General features: G+C 41.2%; 1 protein-coding gene across 2 annotated transcripts in view; it reads right to left on the bottom strand.

Moving 5' to 3' along the window:
- The window catches only part of cadps2 (Ca++-dependent secretion activator 2), a 633,342-nt gene that overhangs the window by 55,147 nt on the left and 552,770 nt on the right, over positions 1-25,425 (bottom strand). For both annotated transcript variants that reach the window (XM_050072844.1, XM_050072843.1), the window contains exons 18-20: positions 16,401-16,557; positions 6,513-6,654; positions 3,216-3,335 (exon numbers count right to left, since the gene is read on the bottom strand). In XM_050072844.1, the coding sequence (XP_049928801.1) occupies positions 3,216-3,335; positions 6,513-6,654; positions 16,401-16,557 (419 nt within the window). The remainder of the gene's footprint in view (positions 1-3,215; positions 3,336-6,512; positions 6,655-16,400; positions 16,558-25,425) is intronic.

Genomic DNA, 25,425 nt, shown 5'->3' with positions numbered 1-25,425 from the left:
ATTCACATCTGACTGAACCCTGCAGGACTTGAAACATTAAATTCAAGCATTTTGCTAATATTAGGTAACTAAAGATATGTTACGCATCATGGTGCCAGCTGGTAAAAAAAAAAAATGTAGTGTTTTTACTCATAAAATAGACCAAGTTTACATTATTTGAAGAAATTTCAAAAATACATATATCTTTTGGGTATGTTACCTTGAAGCAAAATCACACCATAATGATAAGAAATGAAAAAACAACAACAAAACACGATTATTATTATTATAAATTTTAATAAAATTTTAGATAATACCCATACTTTTTTATGTTTTTAAACCTTTAAGTTTTAACCTTTAATTCATGTCATGCCAGTCTGCTGGAGGCTGCCCTCTTGCGACGGTTAAGATGAAGATCAATCCGGGGCGCTTCTGCGTGAACCTGCTTTGTACTTTTATGATTCTGTCGCACTTTAAATGGAGGACCACACACATGTTTTGCCCCGTAAGAGGGAAACCACGCCACCAAATAAAAGAAAAAGATCAGATAAGCGAGGACGGGACAAAACGTGAGTGAATATCGGCGTTGCTTATTCCAGGTGGAAACAACTCCTGAAGGAGAAGGATTTCACAAGGGATGCGGAGGTTGCCTGCTTTCTGCTAGACAGGTAATTCAATCTGATATTTTAAAATCATTTTGGCTTCATGTTTGCAACTACTTTTCCCTCTCGTCTAAGTTCGAGTGACGGCTACGTTTACGTGCTAACGTTATCCTAGCCTTGGCTAACGTTATCCCAGAGCTACAGCTAAATGGTTAGCCTAGCCTACAGCCTAATCTGTTGATTCCTCTCGCGCTGCTGCGAAGGCTGCCGCCCTCTCCTCCTCCTCTTCCCTCTGGGTAGCCGAGACACTAACGTCACCTCCTCGCCTGGCCGTTCCTGCACCGTCTCTACCCCCTCGCCCTCCTCCTCCTCTTCCCTCTGGGTAGCCGAGACACTAACGTCACCTCCTCGTCCTCCTCTTCCCTCTGGGTAGCCGAGACACTAACGTCACCTCCTCGCCTGGCCGTTCCTGCACCGTCTCTACCCCCTCGCCCCCTTCCTCTCCCTGGTCCTCCTCCTCTCCCTCTCCCTCATCTCCCTGTGTCCTGTGGAAGAACACTCTGGAAACACATATATTATAATCGTACCAACCTATATTTGCCGCACTGTGCCGTGACTATCACATAAATGTGTTATTTTAGCGTTACTGTGCTAATGTTTGCTCGTGTTACCAAAACAATTCGAAATAAAACACTCCTAACATTTATCTCACAGATAACTATATCTCACTGGTAAGCTATAACATATCGTAACATGGTTTAGATTCCTAAATAAACATTCACCTTGTCGCTAGATACTCATGAAAAACTCAAAAAATTCTGCTGTCTGCGCAAGGCTTTTTGTCCTACGAGGCCACCGCCACTTACCCGACGGGAGGGGTGAGTGAATGAGCGCTGCAATCTAGAATTTGACCGCTGATGTCACTGTTACACACTGAGGCTTTAAAACAAGACAGTGAATTATATTTTAGTGTTTGATTATTTGTTTTACGTGTAAATGTCCTGCTGCTCGTCTTTCCTGACTATATGTCGCCACTATTTGTTGTTTGCAGCTTGTTGTCTTCCAAACTTCTAAATTCAGATTCATCCTCACTAACATCACCTGGGGGGCTAATGTGACCCTCTTCTTCTTTGAAGAATCATACAATAATAGTGCATTCATTCTATAAATGGAAGAAATACCTACCGCATCCACTATAAGATTATACTTCTGAGCTATAAGGCCATCCACAACCTCGCCCCTCCGTACCTCTCTGACCTCCTTCCTATCACCATACCTGCTCGCACCCTCAGATCCTCCTCTTCTATTCACTACCACACTTTAAATCCAGGCTGAAAACTCACCTGTTCAGGCTCTCCTTCTCTCTTTGAGTGGGTAGATGTTTTGTTTATGTTTGTTTTGTTTGTTGTTTAAACTGATATTTGTTTGTTTGTTGTAAAATGTTTAATTATCTTGTACTTTGTGTTTTACACTGTAAGGCGACCTTGAGTGTCATGAAAGGCGCCCAGAAATAAAATGTATTATTATTATTATTATTATTATTAAATATGTGTGTAAAATATTAGTATACAGTCTGCTCTGCAGAGAGGACTCATAAAGTGCATTGTTAGGGGTCGGTATGTGCGCAACCGGGCGACACACACACACACACACACACACACACACACACACACACACACACACACACACACACACCTCCTGTCATCTCCCCTTGAATCTAGTGTTTCCCTCAAAGACAGTAGCTTACATGAAACTAGTACTGAGGTGTGCATGTGTTGTATAATTCTTCAAAATCAAATATTGTAAGGATAAATTTCTCGTCTTCGGATTGCATTGTGTTGTCTGTCGCTTGTAACTGCCGTAAAACTGCCGTAACTGCCACAACAAAACAGGAAGGAGGATTTGATTTGATTGGTGCTACTGGCGTCTGATGCTCAAAAAGTTGAAAATATTTTAACTTTTCAGCGTCTACACGCGTCTAAAAAGAAGTGTCTACAAAAACGCGCGTCTAAAAAGACGCTTGAACGCCGGTCAGATACACAGGTACACAATGCTATAAACTGTCATGGCAGGATTCCATGAATGTCAGATGATGCTTCAAGGCAACGCTGACATTTTAACTCTTATCTATTACTTAATAATCATATAAAGTTAATTAAACAATTAAAAATTAAACTTTGCTCATCTATTATTGTGAATCCATTGTTCCAGATTGTCAAATGACAGAAAAACATGTTTTCAGACCATTTTTTATGGAGAGAGTTGACAGAGCTGAACCACGTGAGGAAGGCCCCCACAAGAGACTCAACATGGCCTCCAGAGAGTCATGTTAGAGTATAAGCTGTGCTATCGTCTCTTTTTTAAAGTATTGCAACATAATTGAGGATGTACTGTGTGAGTGCAAACAGCCAAACATTAGTGTCTTACCTAGAGGGAACATGGCACCATAGAGGGTTTAAGTTTTCTCAGCAGGTTTAGAGCTGGAGAAGGAAACAGACCAGGAGCTCTACACTGGCTTCCATCTACATGACGGCAGAACATCAGCAAACACAGGTCCTACTGTCTTTGGGTGAGTTTTAGATTGTCAGCTTGTGTGAAGGCCTCCAGTCCAGTCTACCCCTCTCTCATACATACGTGTTCTCACACAGCGGTCCCATCCAGGCAGGCGCTGAGAAGGTGGGCATCTGTGGCAGTGTGAGAGGGAGGCTGGGGACTTTGGGAAGAGGAACGCTCGCTAGATTGTTAGTTAACGACCTGCCCAGTTGGAGTCAGCAGCGAGGTCGATGAAAGCCGGAAAAGGAAAATGTTAAAAGAATAAAAGAGAAGAAATAGAGACAGTAACAGGAGGCGTTCAGCACCACAGCAGCACACACACGCACAGAAGAATAGTGACATATAATAGCAGCTATTTGTTCTGCCTGCAATAATTGATCAATAGCAAACACCATTAAAAGACAGAAAAGTCACTGCTCACTTCTATTCATTCTATTTTCTTTCAGTTCAGGTGTTTTTTGTTGACGAGTGCAGCTCTCAGTGCATTGTCGCTGACTGCAGTGTGTCCTTGCTGTCTCAGTTTTTGTACATTCAGCTCTGTCTCCTTTTGTTCCTCAGCTGTCCTATGCAGCATTTGGTTTGTTGAGTCTTTTTATTCTTTCCATTGCATTCATGCGGCAGCCAGTATCACACTTCAACAAATCAACACCGCTGAGAGTAAACAGAAGGTAAAAGTGACAATAAGAGAAACTGACCGAGTTCACTGGGAGGGCGAGAAGAGCATTCTTATCAGATAAAGACCATGTCAGAAATATGGAACAGAAAAACACCTCTTTGTTCACGTGGATAGTTTTTAACAGAAGCAATTTGCCACTCTAATAAAAAGATCAAACCTGAAGACTTTCTCAGGTTCTCGTTGTTGACTGTTGTCTTTATAATGATGGCTGATTTTTCTTCTGCTGTTTCATCACCTTCTATTTTATTTTACTCTGTTTAAAATGGTATTTGTAGATCGTTATATTGTTCCCTGCATCTTTTCCATCTCGTTGTAATGACTGTATGCCTCGTGTCACAGCTCTGCATCACCTTGTTGTTGAAAGGTGCTATAAACTTGCCTTATGTGCTGAAAAGAAACTGCATGTCCATACACACGTTTCATACATGTAACCATAACACTGACTTACGGAGTCTGAAATTGAATGAACACTTACGTGAGTGACTTAACATTTACACCGGAAGTTGCAAAGACTTCTAAGGTCGACACAAACCAGCAGTGCTTCTACTGTAAGTGTGACATGAGCGGTGAGAGTTGCAGGCTCTGCAACACAGTCCATGTGTGTTTAAATTACTGTGACTGAATCTGACATGTGAATTTGACAGCAGACATGTTTGCACAGGCTGAGTTTATTCAACCCAAACAGTCCAAGTACAAACTGTGCAGACAGCCAACATGTAATCTCTATAAACAGATCATTTGTATGCAGTTATGTGCAGGTGACGGGACAAGATTTTGGTAGCGAAAGTGTTCTGGTTTCCGTTTTGTAGTCCGAGTTGCATCGATCAGTCAGAACCAAACAGTTCATGTTTGTCAGTCAGCTGCTGACTCTGGTTTCTTTTAAAAGCCAGCAAAAGACGCACCTGTTCAGACAGGTGTTTGGGTAACTCGTATGCACCAGAAGTCTGATTTATAAAACCGTACGTATGGACAAAAACAAAAATAGCCAACAGTTTCTCCAATCAGACTTCCACCTCACCATCTGCGTCACCAACTTCCTGTCTCCATATGTTCATAAGCATGGCCCAAAGTTTATCCTATCAAGTCTGTTTTTACAGATCACAACTTTTCGGTGTGAAGTGGCATACGCGTCTTTCAGGTCTCCTTCTGTGCGCATGCAAAGGTTATAAATAAGACCCCAGATCTGTATTACATTCATACTTTGTCTGTTCTTGTTGTGTATTGTGATTTAATTTTGCACTTTTAACAACATGGCTCAGGTTGTCACTTTGTCTTCTTTGTTTTCGTCGGGTTGGCTGTTGTCGGTGAGATGTCACCCACCCTCAAGCAGAGGGCCCAGCTACTCCAGAGAGCGTCCATTTCCGGCGCAGGTTGCTGTGGCATGGCGGGTCTAAACTAAGTCTCGCTAACAGACAATCAGAGATCTCGGAGAAAACGGCCGGCAACAAAGCAACGCCTCTTGCATTTTTTGAAAGGACACGCCCTCCCGGAAATGTGCGCTCCCCCTTTTCTCGTCCGCAAGGAAACAAACACACAGAGAGCTTGAAAATGGATGCCGACGTGTGCTCACTCCACAAGATTGTGGAAATGAAGGACTTACAGTGACTTTGTTTAAAACTTTTATCGCAGTCGGACTATGTTTACAAGCACAAGAGTTCAGCGAGCCACCGAAGGACCGCCCTGCAGATTTACTATTGGTTCTGCAACGTAGGGAGTTTTTTTAAACTCTGAAATTGTATCCGCCCATCTAAACACAAAATCAGGGAGAAAGTCATCAGTCTTTAGTTAAGCAAAGCGTCTAAAGACTGACTTGTGAGTCTAGGTCTAAACTGACAATGGAAACACAAATCGGGGCGGCATGGCGTTACGAGGCCAAGAGTGACACTGAAAAAAGGTATTATTGTCGCTGGACTGATAGCCAGTGGGCCCTGAGATTGGCCAACATACACACCAACTGTTTGTTAAACGCTCAGCCTCTGACAGGAACTCCAGTTATTTATGTAACTCTCCCTGTGTGTGTTTTGTTTTGTCTCCTTACGTTCATGCATTAGAGCCTTAAAGCCTCGGGATTAAAGCAAATATTTGCAAATTGAAACATTTTTACCTCAATTAATCTGGAGTGAATTTGTGTCTTCACACTTCTTTGCATTCACTTCATACGGCACTGCACTGCTTCTAAAATACACTTTGTGTCTACCTGCATTTTAACTGTACATTTTGGGCTGAAAGTTCAAGATATAATTAAAATCATCCCCGACCATAATCAAAGTACAAAAGCAGCCTTTCGTTATCTTTACAGAACAAATTTAAGAACAGAGCAGCACGAAGCAGATTTTTTTCTGGGCAGACTATTTATAAATTAAACATATGGAAACAATAACTTAAAATTTAAATGACCTCATGTCAGTGTGAAGGAGACCTTAATTACGTCTAAATATAATTGGTGAAATCCTGTTGCAAAAACGGTTATATGAGAAACCTTTCAATTATGATTATTGAATTGTAATTTAAAATAATCCACGCTGAGTGGAAAGAGAAGAGAGAAACTTCTGAGCTGCACACAAATAAAAAGCTAAAAACATTAAGTTGTATCTGAACGCACCTCTGTAAATCTCCGAACAGTTGAGTCTGTGGTTCAGCGTTATTTTCACACTGCAGTGCACAGGAAGTGCTCCTTAGTAATGACGGTGGAGGAAACTTACTTGACAGACTGCCAGGTCTCCTGCTCGAAGCCGCGGTGGATGGACTGGGCGATGGACGACTCCATCAGGTCGATGTAGCGCACCACCAGGGGGACGAACAGGTCCTGCAGGTGTTTGTGGAATATCCCGTTGCACAGGTGAGCTGTGGTGGGGCGGGGCCAAAAGAGGACCAAGGTGAGCAAATGTTATACCTTTGAGACCATTTCTAGAGAAAGAGGGAGTAGGGGGAGGTAGAGTGTACGGCCCAGTCCGGCGGGGGAGAGTTCAGTTCGCACTGATTTCTCTCCTTAGCTCTACCTTCCCTATGCTCCGTCTTACTTTTCTATCTACCTTTGCTCTTTCCTACTTTTCTATGCATCCAACCCTGTGGCTCCCACTCGGACCCCCAGACAACACTATTACTCCCATTCAGCGACTCAAGTATGTGCATCAGGGATTGTAACATCTAGTCCTGAACTGAACTGAACAAACAAACAAGACTACATTACACAAGACTGTCACCAGATAAAGTTTATATTCGACTAATCTGCAACAGCAAATACTATCCCTCTGACTTTATTAACATTTAATGAAACTCTAATATTTTTCCAACCGACGCCAAAATTATAGTTTCCCTTTTGTTTCCAGTCTAACAAGCTAACAGGCTACGGATATACGGATATATATATATATTTATATATATGTATACGGATATATATATATATACATATATATATATGTATATGCAGGCTGTTCCCACAGCGTCAAAAACGGCAGCCTGCAAATTGGCTGTCGGTGCCTTCTGACGCACAATCAGTGGTGTAGTGGAGGGTATATGCAGGTATATGGAGTATACCCACCTCTTTTCTGGCCATTTATATTCTACCCACTGAAAAAGACTTTGGAATTTATGGGAAAGTACAGTATACCCACTTCCTCCTCAGTACCCTATCCATCTACCGAGTAGTACACCCACCTCATCAACTACCACTACACCACTGCACACAGGGCATCCTCTCGCGTCTGTATGAAACGTTAGCTACCCCTACACTTTTTAGGGTTTGATTTTGGTTTTGGAACAGGGAAGAAATCTTTTTCCAGCCTCTCCAGGTAACGAGTATCATTAACACAGGACGTGCCCCAGACACAACATTTAGCTCCAAATCCACAAAACCAGCCTGAAAATGAAGGAAATCTGAAACGACTGAATTCGAGTCAATGGAGCACAGCTGTGTTGTGGTCAGACCCTGGTTTGAGCCGGCCTGATGCTACGTTATGATTGGCCAGTCTGCGTCTGGGGGCGGGACTGAACGAAGGGTCGATTATCCATCTGACAAAATATAAATGTTGCTTTTGCACCAAGCAGGCAGAACAATGACAGAAAGAAAAAGAAAACTGAAAGCTGCAGATCCTGACCAACGAGGTGCGGAGGGATTCCTCAAAACTTCAGGCAGTCTGGAAAGTCTGAGCGTGACATCCCTTATAAACGCACTTCAGTTCCCACCAGCTCTCTAAAGACACTAATAACTTCACTGTAACAGTGTGTGGCTGTTAGCGCTGATCTCTGTGAATTTGTTTGTTTCTGCAATGAGGCTCATTTGCATTAAAAAGGGCCAATGTTGCACCCAGTGTCTGCTCATCACCTAATTTAAATATGTGCAAACAGCACAGGAGCAGCAACAGAGATGCTGTTTGCTTTGCAGTTTCAGGGGTGCATTCATCCTCTGCAGGTGCTTTGAGAATTACACCTTTTCTTTTTGTCTTTTTTGTGCAGGTTTAGCGGCCACAAAAGCCGCACAATCCTTTTGTGAATTTGCCCCTTAAAGTCTCAGCAAACCTGAGCATTACAAGCCGTTAAAGGTAGAAACTGTTCCTCCAGGATTGAATGTGACTGCACAGGTGTTCATGATATTGTGTACCCCCCCCCAACCCCTCCTTGTGGGTTTGAGAAAGACAGTCAAACAGACAGATAAATCTCCAGAGAGGCTAAGAGTCCACAGCGAGGAGAGACAAAGACGGAGAGTGTTGGGTGAGAAGCGAGCAGGCTGGTCTCTCAGGACTTCATTAGTTTTAATTCCTCTCGCTCTGCTCCGTCATGATTAACACTAGCCTTTTTGCCCTCCAGAGAGTAAAAACCAGCCTCCCTCGCAACCGCTCGCCTTCGCATGCTGACAATCAAGTGAGCATTTAAATAATCTACACAACGACTGAGAGATAATAGACTTGTTGAAGAAAATCCTCACAGAGTCGATGAGATGTATTGAGTCACCTGAGATCAGCCGAGCGGCGGTCACTGCGGAGGTTTTGTTGATTTTTCCGAATGATTTAAATATTTTAAAAATGCTTTGAAAAGTTAGAAAAGTCAAGGATTGTTCATATTTTATCATTGTGGGGTTTAGAGAAGGCAACTTGTAAATAAACTTCATTATCCTCCAAACCTTTTTATACTCCTGTCCTGTCACCTGAGTATCTCAGTGGGACTGAACTCAAACAAATCTCTTTGTTCTCACTCAGACATAATTATGAAATCGACGGTTCTGTGTTTCAGCTCCGTCTATTGCCTCATTATGCTCCAATTTAAGTTGACTAATGTTGTGACACTTGGAATAATTACGGCATTAACAGAGGATGGTAATTAGAAAAAATATAAGCGATACGAGCCACAAAAAAAGGAGATTTGTGGGTTCTTCACATAATGAAACACTGAGTTTTTTGTTCCCAACAGTGCCCTTGGGCTGTCTGTCTATCTGCCTGCCTGTCTGTTACTGTATTCGAGGTACTTTGGCATCAACCATGTTAAATAACGCCTCACATCTCGCCAATTCTCTGCTGGCGCTGGGACAAAGCCTCGGAGCCGACGGAGGGTTTGGATGAAGGAAACAATGAGATGATTTTTCTCCGGCAGTCAAATGAAATCTTAACCGTGAGACGCCGTTTTATCAGGAAAGGAAATGCTACAACAACCTGAAATACAGCAGTGCGACAATGATGTTTGTCACACTTTAAAGTTTCCACAATTATTTTTCAGGTTCTTCTTGTTGGTTGTTATTTTTTTGGCACCTTTGGAACCTTTAGACGTAGAAAAGCACATTACAAAAATAAGTGGGTGTCCACAAAATGTTTTCGTTCCTCCTGAAATCATGTTGTTTGTCGTGTGGATGTGTTCCAGAAAACCATTTACTATTCATAAAATCCATGAAACAATTCTGAAGGAAGGTGTGAGTGATGAAATCTAATCTCAAATCTTTCTTTATCTTCAGCCTCCATCTTTTATCATCATGAGTGTCAGTGATTTTTGACGGATTGACTTTCTTTAGCTCTGTTTCTCTTCCACTGTAAAGCACTTTGAATCAACTCTTGAGTTTGAGGTGCCGTATAAATAAAGGTAAGTTGACTGATTGATTTAACTGTCCGAGGTCACATGTTGCTCAGCTGTAGGAGCTTAAAAGAAACTAGACAGACACAGGAAAGACGATCACATGACACATCATGATGTACAGATACACAAATTACAAAAGAGACCTCATTTATGATAAAGGCACTCTGTTTTAGCTGCCATGCTTTTTCTATAAATCTTGCCTCCTTATATCAACATATCAGGCTTGGTATGGGACAATAAACTGTTTTATAGCTGATCACGACAAAAAACAGTCACTATAGGTTGATCATGGTACATTTTTGTTAATATCATGTCCAGCAGTGCCCACAGAGACTGCTGGACAACCAACAATAAAAGAGACTGCTAAAGAACACAGGCTGTACACACACCAACCTTAAACCGTTTATTAGCCTGGCTTTTTAAGATTGTGTGATTGTTTGCTCTTCAACAAAAAAGATGTGTCCAACTGTGATGCAGTGAAAATGTTTGTTTCTTATAAACATGTAAGGTAAGAGGAGCTGGAGCCTATCCCAGCTCTCATTGGGTGAGAGGCAGGGTTCACCCTGGACAGGTCACCAGACTATCACAGGGCTGACACATAGAGACAGACAACCATTCACACTCACATTCACACCTACGGACAATTTAGAGTCACCAATTAACCTGCATGTCTTTGGACTGTGGGAGGAAGCTGGAGCACCTGGAGGAAACCCACGCTGACACAGGGAGAACATGCAAACTCTGCACAGAAGGGCTACATTTGACTATTTAATAGATTTGACTACGTGTTCCTTAAATTTCCATACAGATTTTGAAAGGACGTTCAGGAGGACAGTGACATTTAGTATGCTTATGATAGTTCTGAAACATTTTTTGCTGACACTAAATATCAAACAAAAGCCAGAGAATGTATCGCATCAAGTTGCTGTGAGCTGTAAATTCAAGCAAAGGGCAGAAGATCTCAGAGCCTGATTAGACAAACCCTCTCCTCCTCCGGGCAGCTGCCTCCGTCTCATTCAGACTCACCCTGGGTCTGGGTCTGCAGCTGCCTGTACTGGAGAGTAGAGTGAAAACGAAGAGCGCTCACTGCAGCTACATCTGGGGACTGAAATGTCGCTTGATGTACACTGATGTCAAGAAAAACAAAGTCTGATCAACTTGAGAATCTCAGTGAGCTGAACTGATGATTCGAATCTTCAACTTTCAGAGTGCAGCCCTAATTGTGAAGTTTTCATTTCCAAAAGTGTTTGTTTTGGTCTTTCAGCAACCTGAGGAGAGACTGCATCCAACAATATATTTAATTTTTACTCATTTACTTTGTGTTTGTGGGAACAAGTTACTCTCCTGTGTGCACAAGATGAAAACATACATGGTAACCCTTCACAGAAAAACAAACTAAACAGATGCATGATGTGACACATGTACTGGCTAACGTGTGAGCAGGACGATGTATCACAGAATGATTAACTTGTGTTTTTTACATTAATTTTTGGACAATCTTGTAATTCAATCAACTGTTAAACAGTTTTTTTAATCATACTCTATATTCCATCTATATATGCATCTGTCTCTAAGTATATTAAGACATACTGTTTATAAAATCAACTTAAATTGGAAAAAATGATTGTTTGATTTAAGTGTAAATAGTTAACAATTTGAAAGGCAATAAAGTTTCTTCAGGACATGTAATAACGTTCTGTTTGTGCTGAAACTGTTTTAGAGCAGTGTTGATTCAACTGTATGATCATTTTAGAGTCTGTGTTTTGTGATGCTGTTGAGCTGTTTCATTATTCAGAGGTGTGTGTTATCTAGCTTAACCTCATTGACATAAATGTGGTGCACAAAAATCACGTCTGAACCGCATTATTACAATAAAAGTTTGTCACACTTTTAATGTGTATGTTGCTTCATGTGTACGTTTAGGTTGTTGTTGATGGTGTTGTGTTTTTTTTGTTTTGTTTTTTTTTCTTCTCAAGTGTACATATGAATACACAGACACGTGGTGACTTTAAAAAATAAAGTATATAAAAAAAAAAAGTTTGTCACACTTTAACTGTTAATTTAACAGTTCTTCACAAGTTATCTTCCAATTACCACATGAGCCAAAAAGGCAGAAAAACAACTCCTGAAGTTTCCTGTCCTCTGACTAAATAAGGAGGAGCAGAGTGAAGACGCTGAGGTGAGACAGGAGGCTGACGTCGTGCTAACATCCTCTGCAGACACCTGCTGACAGGTAGGCAGGTCAGCTGATCGCCTCCCTTATTCGGCCTCAACAACTTTCTCCGCTGTGTTAATTACTTCTCTGCCTGAGCTTGCAAGGTGCCGTTAACCTCGCCTCTTCACAAGCCTTGTTTTCTCTGGCGCCACCGGTGTTAATTAGCGCTCTTAGTGGTGAGACCATGTGCCGTGCCGTATGGGGCATTTCCTCCGAAAGAGATACAGTTTTAGAGGCATGAAAATGAAGGTCAGGCTGTGAACGGAGAGTATGAAAAGAAACTGAGAGGCATCAGTGAGGAGTCATGGCTGAACGTTGGCTGCAAAAGTAATTCTTGTTTCGAGTGTATTTTTATTCCTGCAGGTGATTCTTACTGTTGGAACTATTTGATTTCTCCACGAGCATCATTTTAAGTTTTAATTTAAAGCTGCAGTCACGTAATGTTCCCTGTTGAAGATGTAAAGACTTTAGAGCTGCTTTAGGGTGAATAAACTAAATGATAGTGGGAGTGTGTAAAACCTCGTTTGCACCAAGCAGCTGAGTTCAGTTCAGTCACATCAGAATGGTTATTTTTGTGTTTCAACAACTGAGAGAAGTTAGCCGTGTTTCCACCAACAATTTTGGAACAGGACTTTTAGAACCAAATATAACCCCCACAATGAGGTACGCAGACCCTAGACCCTTATAGCATTCCACTGCAGACAGTACTCTTAAATGTAGGGACTGCACCAGAATGAGGCTCTGCCATGAGAAATGTCTGCACCCCTTTAATCGTCCACAGAATGAGGCTGCACGCCGACATTTTTAGAACAAAATAGAACAGGCTGCAGTGAGAGTCTCTCTCCATGGGATATTTAAAAATAGCAGCTTTGTGCATTTAGTCCTTCTCAGGCAAGCTCAGGGGTTTAGTGTTGCTGTAGCCCACAGGAAGTGAGGATTAGAATATATGACCTTATATATTTTTGGCTCAAAGATCCACTCATTACTAAAAGTGTCTGTCATCTTAAAGAGACTATAAGAACTAAAGTAATGGTCAGAGTTGTCATATTGAAACTTAAGGTGTGTTGATGGATTCACGTCGTCACCTCATGCACTGAGTAAGATGCTAAGATGTTACATGAACAACTCTGTTCTATTGGTACCGTCCACAACTTTTCACAATGGAAATGGAAAAATAACCGTTCTAATGTGTGTCGAACTGAACCGGACTGCTTGGTGAAAACAAGGCTGTTGTGGGTGGCACCAACAGAACTGTTCCATATGGTCCTGTTTTTTCCTCACCCCTCTGTTGAGCTACCTAGCCCGCTGATCTGAGAGTAGAAGTTGGAGCTAGAAACAACAAATGCACAAACCCTCCATTTACAAATATCCCATTGATTGGGACAGAGACTCCAAACACTCCAACCTGTTCTGAAAATGTCTGTATGCAACAGCAAGACCTGCATGGAGCAGTGACACAGGTCTCATCATCCAGTGACAACCCCACCTACATTTAAGGGTACTGTCTGCAGAGGAAACGCAAAACTGATCTAGGGTTGTAGTAGGTCAATTTCCGTCCAGATCACATACACATTCAAAGGGTACAATACTGAAAATGTTTAGTGGAAACTAGGCCTGGGTATTGGTACTCGATACTTTTAAGGTATCGGCCAAAATAACCCAGCACCAGGAAGCACTGAAATTGCATTGGATCCTTAGCCTGGTTCCAGACCATAGACCCCGCCCACTCAACTGAGTAGGCTTGCATCTCTGGTCTGGCATACTGCAATGAATTTGCGATTTATCTCGTCCAAAAGATGGAAGGACCAATGAACGCCGGGGGTGGGGGCGGATCTAGCGATTAGCCAATCAGCGCCACACTGATGTCAAGCTGTGCGCCGGTGGGTAACTGGTGAGGATAGCAACAATGGCGACAGCTACAGATCCTACAGACCACATTAACGATGCTATCAAGGTATTTCGCCACTACTTGCGTTAATGGAGGACCAAATTAAGGAAGCTGCTAAACTGGATTTAACGGCGATGCAGCTGGGTGTGCACGACGACGGAGACATTTTAAACGGGCAATGCTCGCTTGTTTTCGGCACCCCCGAGGCATGGATACTAATGACGTCAGATTCTGGGTGAGTCGGGAAAAATCAAATTCCGTCCCCCTTGTAAATCGCCTTCAATGGAGGCGATGTCAGACTGAAGGTTCTGGGAGCTGACACTCAGGCTATTGGATCCTTTTAGAACCCAGATCTGGTAAAAATGACGACTTGTATGGTTTGGCTTGCAGTCAATTACTGCGACTATTTCTCAAGTAAATGCGGCATGTGATTGGCCAACTACCATGAAACTAAATCCATACAGTCTGTGGTGTGGTGATGTTGGATAGAGTTGGCAGTTCAGCAAGCCCAGATGCCACCAAAATGTTCCAAAGTATGGCGATACTACACCAACACGTTCTCAACCCAAGATGTCACACATATCTGCTGCTTTGTCAGTGGCCTTTCATGTCTACATATAGCATGCTACGTATCCTCCTGCATGTGCTGTTGACATCCAAGACACCGCAACCAATGCCGGCATGTCAAGAAAAGCACATGGTTAGGATTAGAAATAAACATCATGGTTTGACTCAACATTCATGTTGGACCCATCCACCATCCCTCCAGTCCGCCCTATAGGGACTTATCAGCTCCTTATATTATGTCATTACTGGCAGCATTTCAACCTGACGCCGTCCAGCGGTGTATCATACCGCCACGACAGGTGCCGTCCGGCCAACCGGCAGTATAGCAAAACACCACGAAAGGTTTAATCTGGCCGTGTTACAAACTGACGTTGCCTGGTGGAGTATCATACTGTTGCATTGTTGGCTTTTGGTGTCAAGTGTCTGACACCGAAGTCACTGACAAAGCAGCAGTATTCGACAACGTCTGAATGACAACAAGCTGACGACACACCTGTGTCATCTGGTGACATTTTTCACCACTGAATGCTTCCATCCACACAATGGGTGTTTAAAGAAGTTCTCTCTTTGTATCAGTTTCACTTTAAGGGTATTGGTGCTGTTAATTGCATCGTAATTTTTTAAGGACACCCGGCCCTGGTGGACACAGGGTTGATGTGTTACAGTGAAGGTGAGGTGGTGAGAGCAGTGTGAAACTACAAAGAGATTTTTATTGGATTAAGTTTGGATCTTTCACTTTATGATTTCCCACCAGAGAGAAAACTGACAGAATTTAATTTGGAGAAAATCTTACGCCGCTCCGTGTGTGTGTGTGTGTGTGTGTGTGTGTGTGTGTGGGTGGGACGATCTGACTGCTGCACCCACTTGTTGGTTCGGAGCCCAACAGAAACTGGCAGAGTGAGACTGTGATTACAGGCAGCAGGAAATTATACACTGAACTGTGTTTGACACTCGGTTGGTCGACGACTCTCAAATCACAGTAAATCTTTTGTGTTGAACTCGACTTGTTAATTTTACACTCAGTAAATGAAACAAGCAGGAGTTAATTCTGACACGTCTGCATGTACAACGACGACTGTAACAAGGCATGTCATCAGAGAAGAGATGATCATATGTTTTGTATAAAAACAGATTGATGAAGACGGAGCCGATGATTCTGGAGATCTGCTCTCATTTTTAAAGCAGCTATGAGGAGTTATGAAACAGTCTCAATTTAAACATCCAGTGTGTAAGATTCAGGGGGATTTAGTGGCATCTAGCAGTGAGGATCGCAGATTGCAGGTTAAAATTCCTTCAGTGTTCATTGTTTGGGAGGTTTTTAGCGGGAGCCGAAATATTCACAGAGGTCTCTTCTCTCCAAAACAAACAGACCAGGTGATTTAAACCGGTACAAACACTGAATAAAGCAGTTTAACGTCACAAATCAGTGTTCCTAGCATGTCACAGACGGGCCGCTTGCCCAGTGCCTGCTATGTGTGCTCACCTATCTCTGCAATAGCACTTTTATTTTGAAGTGCCATGCCCCGCTTCCTAGTGAGTAGAGGCAGAACAAGCACAAGTATCCTATCCAAGCTGGCTCTGACAGTCATGTGACCATCGTTTTGCACTTCTGTTGACTGAGGTGAGGCTAGCATGCTCAACAATAATGGACTAGTATATATTCATATTTGTTTTACTTAATCTGAATTAAAAAAAGCACTTGCTAAAAATGTGATTCTCATAATATTTAAGCCCCTGCTGTAGCGTTTGTTCGTTATCATATTTTCATTTTGTGAATTAAAATTGAGGTTTGTCAGGAAAGCTTTGGTACAGCTGAATCTGACAACGTGTGTCCAACAAGAAAGAAACAATCAGACTCACGATCAGTTCGCAGGAAGTTGTTGAGGAGCTGGAACAGAGGGAAGCTGTCCCACGAGTCGACAGGCTGGACCTGCAGAGCGGCGTCCATGTCGGCTTTGTACAGAGACAGAAACACCTCGGCGTGTTCGGCCATCAGCTCCGGCCACCACGAGAAAGCCTGAGAGACACAGAGAGACGTGACAACACAACAGGGAAAAATGTCAGAGATATTAACAGGAAGTTGTCTTAGGTTGGGTACAATGACACAGGTCTACTGATGCATCTCATGTCTGATCCATCGACACTGTCCTCTAATGATAAATGACATCTGTTCATGATCAAGCGACAAAGCCTTCTAACGGCAGAAGTAATTATGCCTCTTGTTTATCAGGGCCAAGAAAGAAAGACACAGGTGACATTATTACAGAGCGACACAGTCAGTGTAGGGAGAAGTTTGGGGCGGATCGATGGGTCAACAAAACCTTGGACTTTACTATGCTGTCTGTTTCCCATTTCCAATCGACAGTTAACATTGGTTTCTTCTCACCGTGACCATACACACACCCTACCCTTATTCAGTTATTATAACTGTAACCATGATGACACTTCAAATAGGTGGTCGTTATTTAAGTTTTATTTTAAAGCTGCCCAGAAACACTGTAGGGTGAATGATCTAAATGTCCTTTTCTCAGTGAGCGTGTGGACATGTGGGTGAGGGTAACGGAGGTGGTGAGATGTTTTGGATTCTGTTAGGATCTTTCACTGTCTAATTCTCACCAGAAAGAATACTGACAGATGTCCTGCAGATTTGGGCGTTAGATCAGAAAAGGCTTATGTTGTTCTAAAGGTCGTGGATAAACAATGTATTCTGGCTTTTATTTGGTAATCTTGCTGGACAGGTCACGTCTCTGAAGGTCCAATTTGAGGCTCGACGTTTAGGTTTTTTGCTCACTACCATCTTAAGTTACCAGGGCCACCTGATGTTAGTCAACTTCTGTGATGTTATTGCTCCTCATTGTGGTGTTTGAATATGAAAACACGACCTCACTTATTTTTGGAAAGAAAACAACAGCGTCCATTTTTGTTGGCAGTTGCTTAGCAGCAGAGTTCTCATGGCAAATCATTTTAACACCAAACATATCGTGAACTTCACTCCTGCTGCTGAAAACACAAACTGATGAGAGGTGTTAAAGGTTTCTGTGTGGCCTCTATCACTAGTCTGCTTCTTACCCGGTCACCTGAGGATGACCGGTTTTAGGCAGATTTACACCTGAGTGATACTTTTTCTATTTCTTTTATTAAACTGACCTCAAAGCTGTGTTCAGTGACATCAAAACATGCTTGTATCCAACTCCTCACTTCAGCTCTTAAATCACCTTTTTTTGTGTTTCTTTGTCTTCAGAGTGGAGGCTCTGCTACCAGAAGTTGGACTAAGGTGTAGACTATTTAAAATACAAGCAATGAAATCTACACACAGGTGATCTCCATTTATGTTAGTCCTAAAACCAAATAGTTTAAGGGAGCCAATGCGTTCACCTGGTAGAGTGGGTGCCCAATGTACAAAGGCTATGTCTTTGCTGCAGCAGCTGCAGTTTGCTGCATGTCATTCCTCTTTCTCTCCCCCTTTCAAGCTACATCTGTCCTATCATATAAAGGCAAAAAAACCCCAACAGCTTCACCAGTGATGGTTTAAGTGTGTCCCATTAAATCTAGACATTTTGCATTTTGGATATTCAATGAATTTACGAGACACTTTGACATTAAATGGTCTTTTTCTGTTGATAAAAAAGCCACTAATTTTATATACATCTATGTTTGTCTCCCAAGTTTATTTGTAGACTCATTTATTTATCTTAATTATTTTGTTGATTTTTTGGGGTGGTGTGTGAGGTTGGTGAATTTGTAAATGGCGTCCTTTGTTTGAAAAAAGAAAAAATCACAAATATACTAAAATTACCACCCTGAGGTTGTTTGTCTCTGCAGACAAGTTGCAGTTAGAGTTTACATCTGTGTCGGTCCAGACAATAGCCATGACAGTTGACAAATACTGATGTTGCTGCAAAAAGGTTACAAATAATAAAACATGGACGCCTCACACACATCTTCCCCCAACAGCTCAGAAGATCTATACAATCAGCACAGTGTCAAGATTAGAGTCACCAATTCAGTATCTGACCAAATGTCTCCCCTTCTGTTCCTGAGATATGACACTGAGTAATGGACATAAAAGTGTTTTATGCAAAACATTATGATGTCACAGTGAGGTTGACCTTTGACCTTTCGGATATAAAATGTCATCACTTCATCATTTTATTCTATTGGAAATTTATATTTTGTCATAATTAATGTATGAATTCTTACATAACGGCCAAAAGCAATTTTTTGAGGTCCCATCAGTTCATCATAGAGTCCGATAGGACGTTTGTGCCAAGTTTGACAAAATTCCCTTAAGGTGTTCTTGAGATATAACATTCACGAGAATGAGATGGATGCAAAGGCAATGACCTTGACCTTTGACCACCAAAATTCTAATCAGTTCAGCCATGATTGATTGATTTGATTGATTTTTATTTATTTACGTGTCATGCCACAAGTGGCCCATCCCACACGGGATTACATGACACCAATGAAACATAGAAAAAACATTTCATATGTGACTTCTGGTACACATAACAAAATTCAACTTTACATAACCACAACACAAAAAAAAGAAAGAAAACAAAAGGAGACATAATCATCTGTACAATGCCATACTTCTTTTAACCCAGGCCTTTTCTATAAATTCTGCAAATAAAAATGTTTTATATTCTAATAACCATGCCAGCAAATCTGTATCCTGTCTCATCTCTTCCACTTCCAGTTTGTTAAATAACTTTACTCTTAAATCATGATAATATGGACAATACAAAACAAAATGAACTTCATTTTCAATTTCATTGAGATCACATAAAAAACAAAATCTGTCATCCTCATTTGTTCCAACCCAACGTCCTGTTTCAATATGCAGAGGAAGAATACCTGACCTGAACTGGGCACACAATTATCTTCTCCTCTTAGACGAATTATATTTAACATAATTCTCTACACCAAACTAATTTTTAATCCGACAGAAAATGACCCAAAGTCGGCATTTGTGTCAAATTTAAGAAAGTCTCTCAAGGCGCTCGCAAGGTCACAATGACCTTGACTTTTGATCACCAAATTCTAATCAGTTCATTGTCGAGTCCGAGAGGATGTTTTTGGCAGAATGTGAAAAAAATCTCTCAAGGTGTTCTTGAGTTATTGTGTTCACAAGAATGAGACTGATTAGGTCACAGTGACCTTGACCTTTGACCAAATCATATCAGTTCATCCTTTAAGTCCAATTGGACGTTTGTGCCAAATTTGAATAAATACCTTCAAAGCGTTCCTGAGATATTCATGAGAATGAGACAGAGGGATGGATGACCAGAAAACATAATGCCAGCATGGAGGCATAACACTAGATACAAGTAATTTATACGACTTAAATGTAAATAAAACTGAATAAAATAAAATAAACATTTTTTGATGTCATAAAAAAGAGCAGTGGACTCTTTTATGTAGGTAGCATATGTTACTGACATAATGTGTGTCTAATGTGTCATAAATGTCTCAATGACCAAAACATCTTGATCTGGTTACGAGAGGCGACCTGTTAAAAGCTGCAGAAATCTAAATAAATGGAGGCAGACAAAGATATATTCAGCTGCTGTGACTGCTACCTGCTACTAAAGTGAAAAAGAAGGGAATAAAAGCACAAAGGTGCCGCTGCATCCCGGCTGTGTGGTTCTCCAGTGGACAGAGATCAGCCCGCTCAGGTGACGACTAAAGGACATCTGAGACAAAAGTACAACCAGCCTTGAATCAAATGCTGATGCACTGAGGTCGATATTTGTGTACGAATGAGAGATAGGAAGCAGAGATGTAAGACGGGGAAAAAGAGAAACGACACTGCAGCGTCTTGTTCTCGTGGCCTTGTAGGACGACTTGTCAGGTCTTTCAAAACGCGCCTTTTCAGTTTCCTTTTACTGACAACAAACAGCATAAAACCAGCCTGACGATTCCTCAACACTCACAACTCTTTCTTCTCAAGACATCGATTTCAATAATGGCTGACTGTAAATAAATGCTGCTCTCAGTCCATCAAGGAAGACAAAGACAGAGACAAGAAAGCAGCACAGGATTCAAAGACAGGAGGGTGAGATGGAGAGAAACAAGGACGACAGCGGAGTAAAGGAAGATTAGAAGAACTGCTAAAGTAGGAAAGGAGGATGAGATATGGGAAGAATAGAAGAAGGCGATAAAATATGAATCAAAGACAAAAAGGGGAAAAGAAGAGTGAACAAATCAGGACTGAAAGAAAGGTGGGTAAAGAAAAGCAAGTACAGAAATGATGGAGGGAAGAAAGAAAAGAAAGTGGACGAAAGGGCAAGAATAATTGAAAGACGATTAAGATAAAGAGAACAAATGACGACAAATGGAGGGACTGAGTAGAAATGGAAGAAAGAAGGGAGGGAATGTGAAAAAGGAAAATATGGAATGAAGAAGGAAACAAAAATGAAGGAGGGAGGATTGGAGGAAAGTAAGGAAGAAGAGAGGAAAGGAAAATGGATAATAAGAAGCAAGGAAAGAAAAGACAAAGAAAGAAAGAAAGAAAGAAAGAAAGAAAGAAAGAAAGAAAGAAAGAAAGAAAGAAAAAGGAATAATTAAGGTAAAAAAGAGTAGTAAAAAAACAAAAAGGCAGAAGCAAAGAAAGACAGGAAGAAATATGCTAAAGAATGAAGAAAAACAAATGAAAGAGTGAACAAGAGGACTACAATTAGAAGAATAAAATAAAGGATAAAATAAAGAGGAACTTAAGAAAAAAGAGGTGACGTCAAACCATGAAAAAGGGATGACGAGGGAGGACTGGAAGGGGGGAATGAGAGAAAATGATGATACGGTAAAGACACAGAAACAGAAAAATAAAGGAAAAAAGGAACAATGAACGAGGAAGGGCATATGACAAATGAACGCAAGGAGCAAAAAACAAAAGATGAAAGGTGACAAGGTCTTTTCAGAATACACGTCTGTCTTCAGTGCAGTTTCTGCTCGTCAGACGCAAACAGTCTTTTTCAAAATAAACTCAGAACATCGCTTATGTTTATTCTCTTGTGCAACAAATACACGTGGTCAAGTTTAGGAAAAAACCTCATGGTCTGGCTCGACATTATTATAGGAAGCGAACTCCGAGCTCCTTCCAGCTCCCTTAAGTTACGTTGTTTTCCAGCGGCATTTCAAAGTGAAGTAGTCCAGTGCAACACATTCTCCGTCCGACCTCATCACATATTGACGTGCTTGGTCATGGACTTTCCACGTCCACATACGACATGCAACGTACCCTGGATGAGTTGGTTGTTGACCTTCTGGGACACAGTATCAAGTTGTCGTCTTTCAAAATACACTTTAGTTTTCACATACAGTCTCTTTCTAAATAAAAGCAGTACTTCGGGACAACGACGCAAATTGAGTTTTTGTTTCCTCCAACAACCAACTTGTTGGTTGGGTTTCGCATAAAAGAACAGGGTTTGGCTTTAGAATCTTACGGGACGCGAACACAGCTCTCTGGGGTGAAAGTCCGTGTTTGTTTGACCCATCCACCACCCCTCCCACGTGCTGCACTCCGACATTCGCCTCTTTTACTTTTGTCCTTGTCCCACCGCGTGTCCCCCTGACGCCGCTGGGTGCCGTTAAACTATAACAGCAACCGCCCACAAACTGCCTTTTTTAACGTTGGTTTCTGACGCCGCAAGTCACTGCCCAAGCACCGGATTTCGACAACGTCCTTTCGAGACCAGGCTCGTCCAGTGGTGTATCATAAAGCCGAGAGAGGACGGCTTCTCTTGTTGGTGTCTGACGCTGAAATTACTAAGTGGCGTTATGTGACAACACTGGAGAACGGGTTGGAAAGAAAGAGGAAAAATGGACAAATGAAGGGAGAAAATGTGAATGGTAAAAAAGGGAAGAATGAAGAGAAAGGAAAGGATGGAAGAAGGGAAAAAAGAAAGTAGGGAACAAAAACAGGGAAAGGAAACAAAAGGTAAACAAGAACAAAAGTACGAAAGTGGAAGGGAGGAGCAGAGGAGAAGGAAACAAGGAAAAAAGCCTGGAAAGAGTAATTAAGGCAGTAAGACTGGAAAAAGAAAGTACGAAAGGAAGGATAAAGGATCAAGGAGGAGCAGGAAGGAGGGAAGGATTGAGAAACAAAGAACAAAAGACGAGATAGTCAAAGAGGAGATAAAGGAAGGACAGGACTACAAATGAACAAAGGAAAGACAGAGGCTGAAAACAAAAGGTAGAGATACAAACAACAACATAGGAGTGAGGAGAAAACAAGAGAATAAAGATCAGCGAGGAGGTTAGAGGGAGGAAAGAAAGGAACGACCGAAGGAGAAACGGAGGCTCCAGCCTGTTTACATCCAAAACATTCCCTTATTTTTAGAAGAGAAGAAGAGCGGCGGTGCTGTAAAGGGCTAATGTGTGTATTGTACCACCAAGGACACCCAAGTCTCCATGTCGTCCCTTCAGCACGACAAAACGTGTGAAAGCATCATGACTGAATATCGTCCATATTGTTGAGAGAGGTGAAGGAAAGTGTTTGTGCAGCGACGGTGAGGGACAACTGTCAAAACTGGGATGTAAGAGACCCTTTGAAAAATAGTTCCTGTTCACGGCTGCGAGGAGATAAACACTAACATGTTGTTGAGGCTGTTTTCTGCACGGCAAAGAAGTTAAACTACTGCGTGGGTAGAAAGGCAGCACAACAACCCAAAAATGGGAAATAACTCAAATATTAATGTATATTTGAAGCCTTTTCTTCTTTATTAGTCCTCATTTCTGATCCACAAACAACCTGAGGATAAAACCTTTAGAGCAGATATTTATGTCACCATTCAGTGATAAAAATCCTTTGAACTGTCAGATGAACCCAGGTGTTAGTAGGTAATCTGACTGGATCTTGGCTATCGCATTGGATCAAATCTTGAAAATGATTGTTAAAAAAAAAAAATATATATATATATATATATATATATATATATATATATATATATATGTATATATATATATATATATATATATTGCACTTGCTTTGATTAGATAAAGCATACATCAGGCTGCCTATCAAGCCTTTCAGTACAGTAATTTTAACAAAAAAGGATCATGTCCCCATAAAATAACCCCCCAAATGGCTGTCAATATTAATTGATATTAATTAAATAATACTGGTGAAAGTAAAGAGGAATGTGACATCTGAAGTGTAAATGCAGGCGTTCAAATCAGACCTCAATCCTCAAATCAGAGTGCAGAGCAGGTGAAACAGCATCGCCCAAAAGTAACAATTAAATGTTGAATGATCAAAACCACAAATAAAAAAATTAAAAATTAAAGATGTGGATGTTGCTGCAAATAAATTACACATTCTAAAATATAGATGCTTCACACACATCGTCCCCACGGGCAGCACAGAGGATCTATAAGGTGGACACCCAAGATTAGTGTCACCCCTTCAGCATCTGACCAAATGTCTTCCCTTCTGTTCCTGAGATATGACGTTCGGTAACAGCCAAAAGTATTTTTGCAGAATATTATGACATCACAGTGAAGTTGACCTTTGACCTTTTGAATATAAAATGTCACAACTTCATCATTTTATTCTATGAGACATTTATATTTTGTCATAATTGGTGTATGAATATCCATGAGTATCAATATCGCGTTCACGAGAATGAGAGTTAAATTTATCATTTTCTTCTATTAGACATTTTTGTGAGGTTTTGTCACAATTGGCATAAGAATCCTGCGGTCATGGCCAAAAACTGCTTTGTGATGTCACAGCGACATCTGACACTCGATGATCAAATTCTAATCAGTACACTGAGTCCAAATGGACGTTTGTGCCAAATTTCAGGAACTTCCCTCATGGTGTTCTTGAGATGTTGTGTTCACAAGAATGAGACAAACTCTTTGATCACCAAAATCGAATCAGGTCATCACTGAAAGTGGACAAATGTGCCAAATTTAAAGAAACTCCCTTCAGGTGTTCTAGAGATATCGAGGACAGATGTACAACTCAAAAACATAATGCCTCCAGCATGGACTTTGTCCCAATAAAATAATCCCCCAAATAGCTGTCAATCTTAATAAATATTAATTTCATAATACTGAAAAAAAATAAAGTGAAACATTTGAAATAATGTAAATCAGGCCTCAATCCCCAAATCACAGTGCAGAGCAAGTGGAGCATCGAGGGCAGATCAGCAAAAAGTTACAATTAAATTTCCAACAACAAAGAACCAAACTACCAACAAATAAATGAAATAATAAACACGCTAAATTATCCTGATTGTGTGGCATTAATAAGCCCAGGTTACACTGCATTATAACCAAGACAGTGAGGAAAAGACGGGGGATCAAATGATTCTGTATGGTAAGAGCAATAATTCCTCCTCAGAACATTAATACATCATCTAACACATATGAAAACTACAATAATTGCTAGAACTTTGTGTTTAAAAGATGATTTTCTCTAGACAAACTGATATATGACTCACAACTGACTCATAATTTTATAATCACAGCAAATCATTCAGCCCTTTGTGCATCTAAGCTTAAAAAACCCTTCTGTATTAATGGAGAAGATTTTTAACAATCCGATGGCCATGAAACTCGTTAATTAACACACAACAAAGATAACACACAGATGGGAGGTGGTGACGCATGGAGAACAGGTTCTGATGGAGCTCTGGATCCAACAAACCAGCAGCGACACAACAAAAACACAAACACGAGTGGAGGGTGACTGAAACATTCACACAGCAAACTTACCTCTCGTCCCTTCCCATGGTGGAAAACAAAAAGAGAAACAGAGAGGACAGACAGTCAGATATACAAGAACATGTTTAATGTGATCTTCAATCAGCCCAGTCGCCAGAGGAAAATGTTGGCATTGTACGCGTCTGCAAACCACTAATATCTAACACTTTTG

The sequence above is a fragment of the Epinephelus moara genome, chromosome 20, assembly GCF_006386435.1.
Source record: "Epinephelus moara isolate mb chromosome 20, YSFRI_EMoa_1.0, whole genome shotgun sequence".
Lineage (NCBI taxonomy): Eukaryota > Metazoa > Chordata > Actinopteri > Perciformes > Serranidae > Epinephelus > Epinephelus moara.
This window is presented reverse-complemented; position numbering and strand designations above follow the sequence as displayed.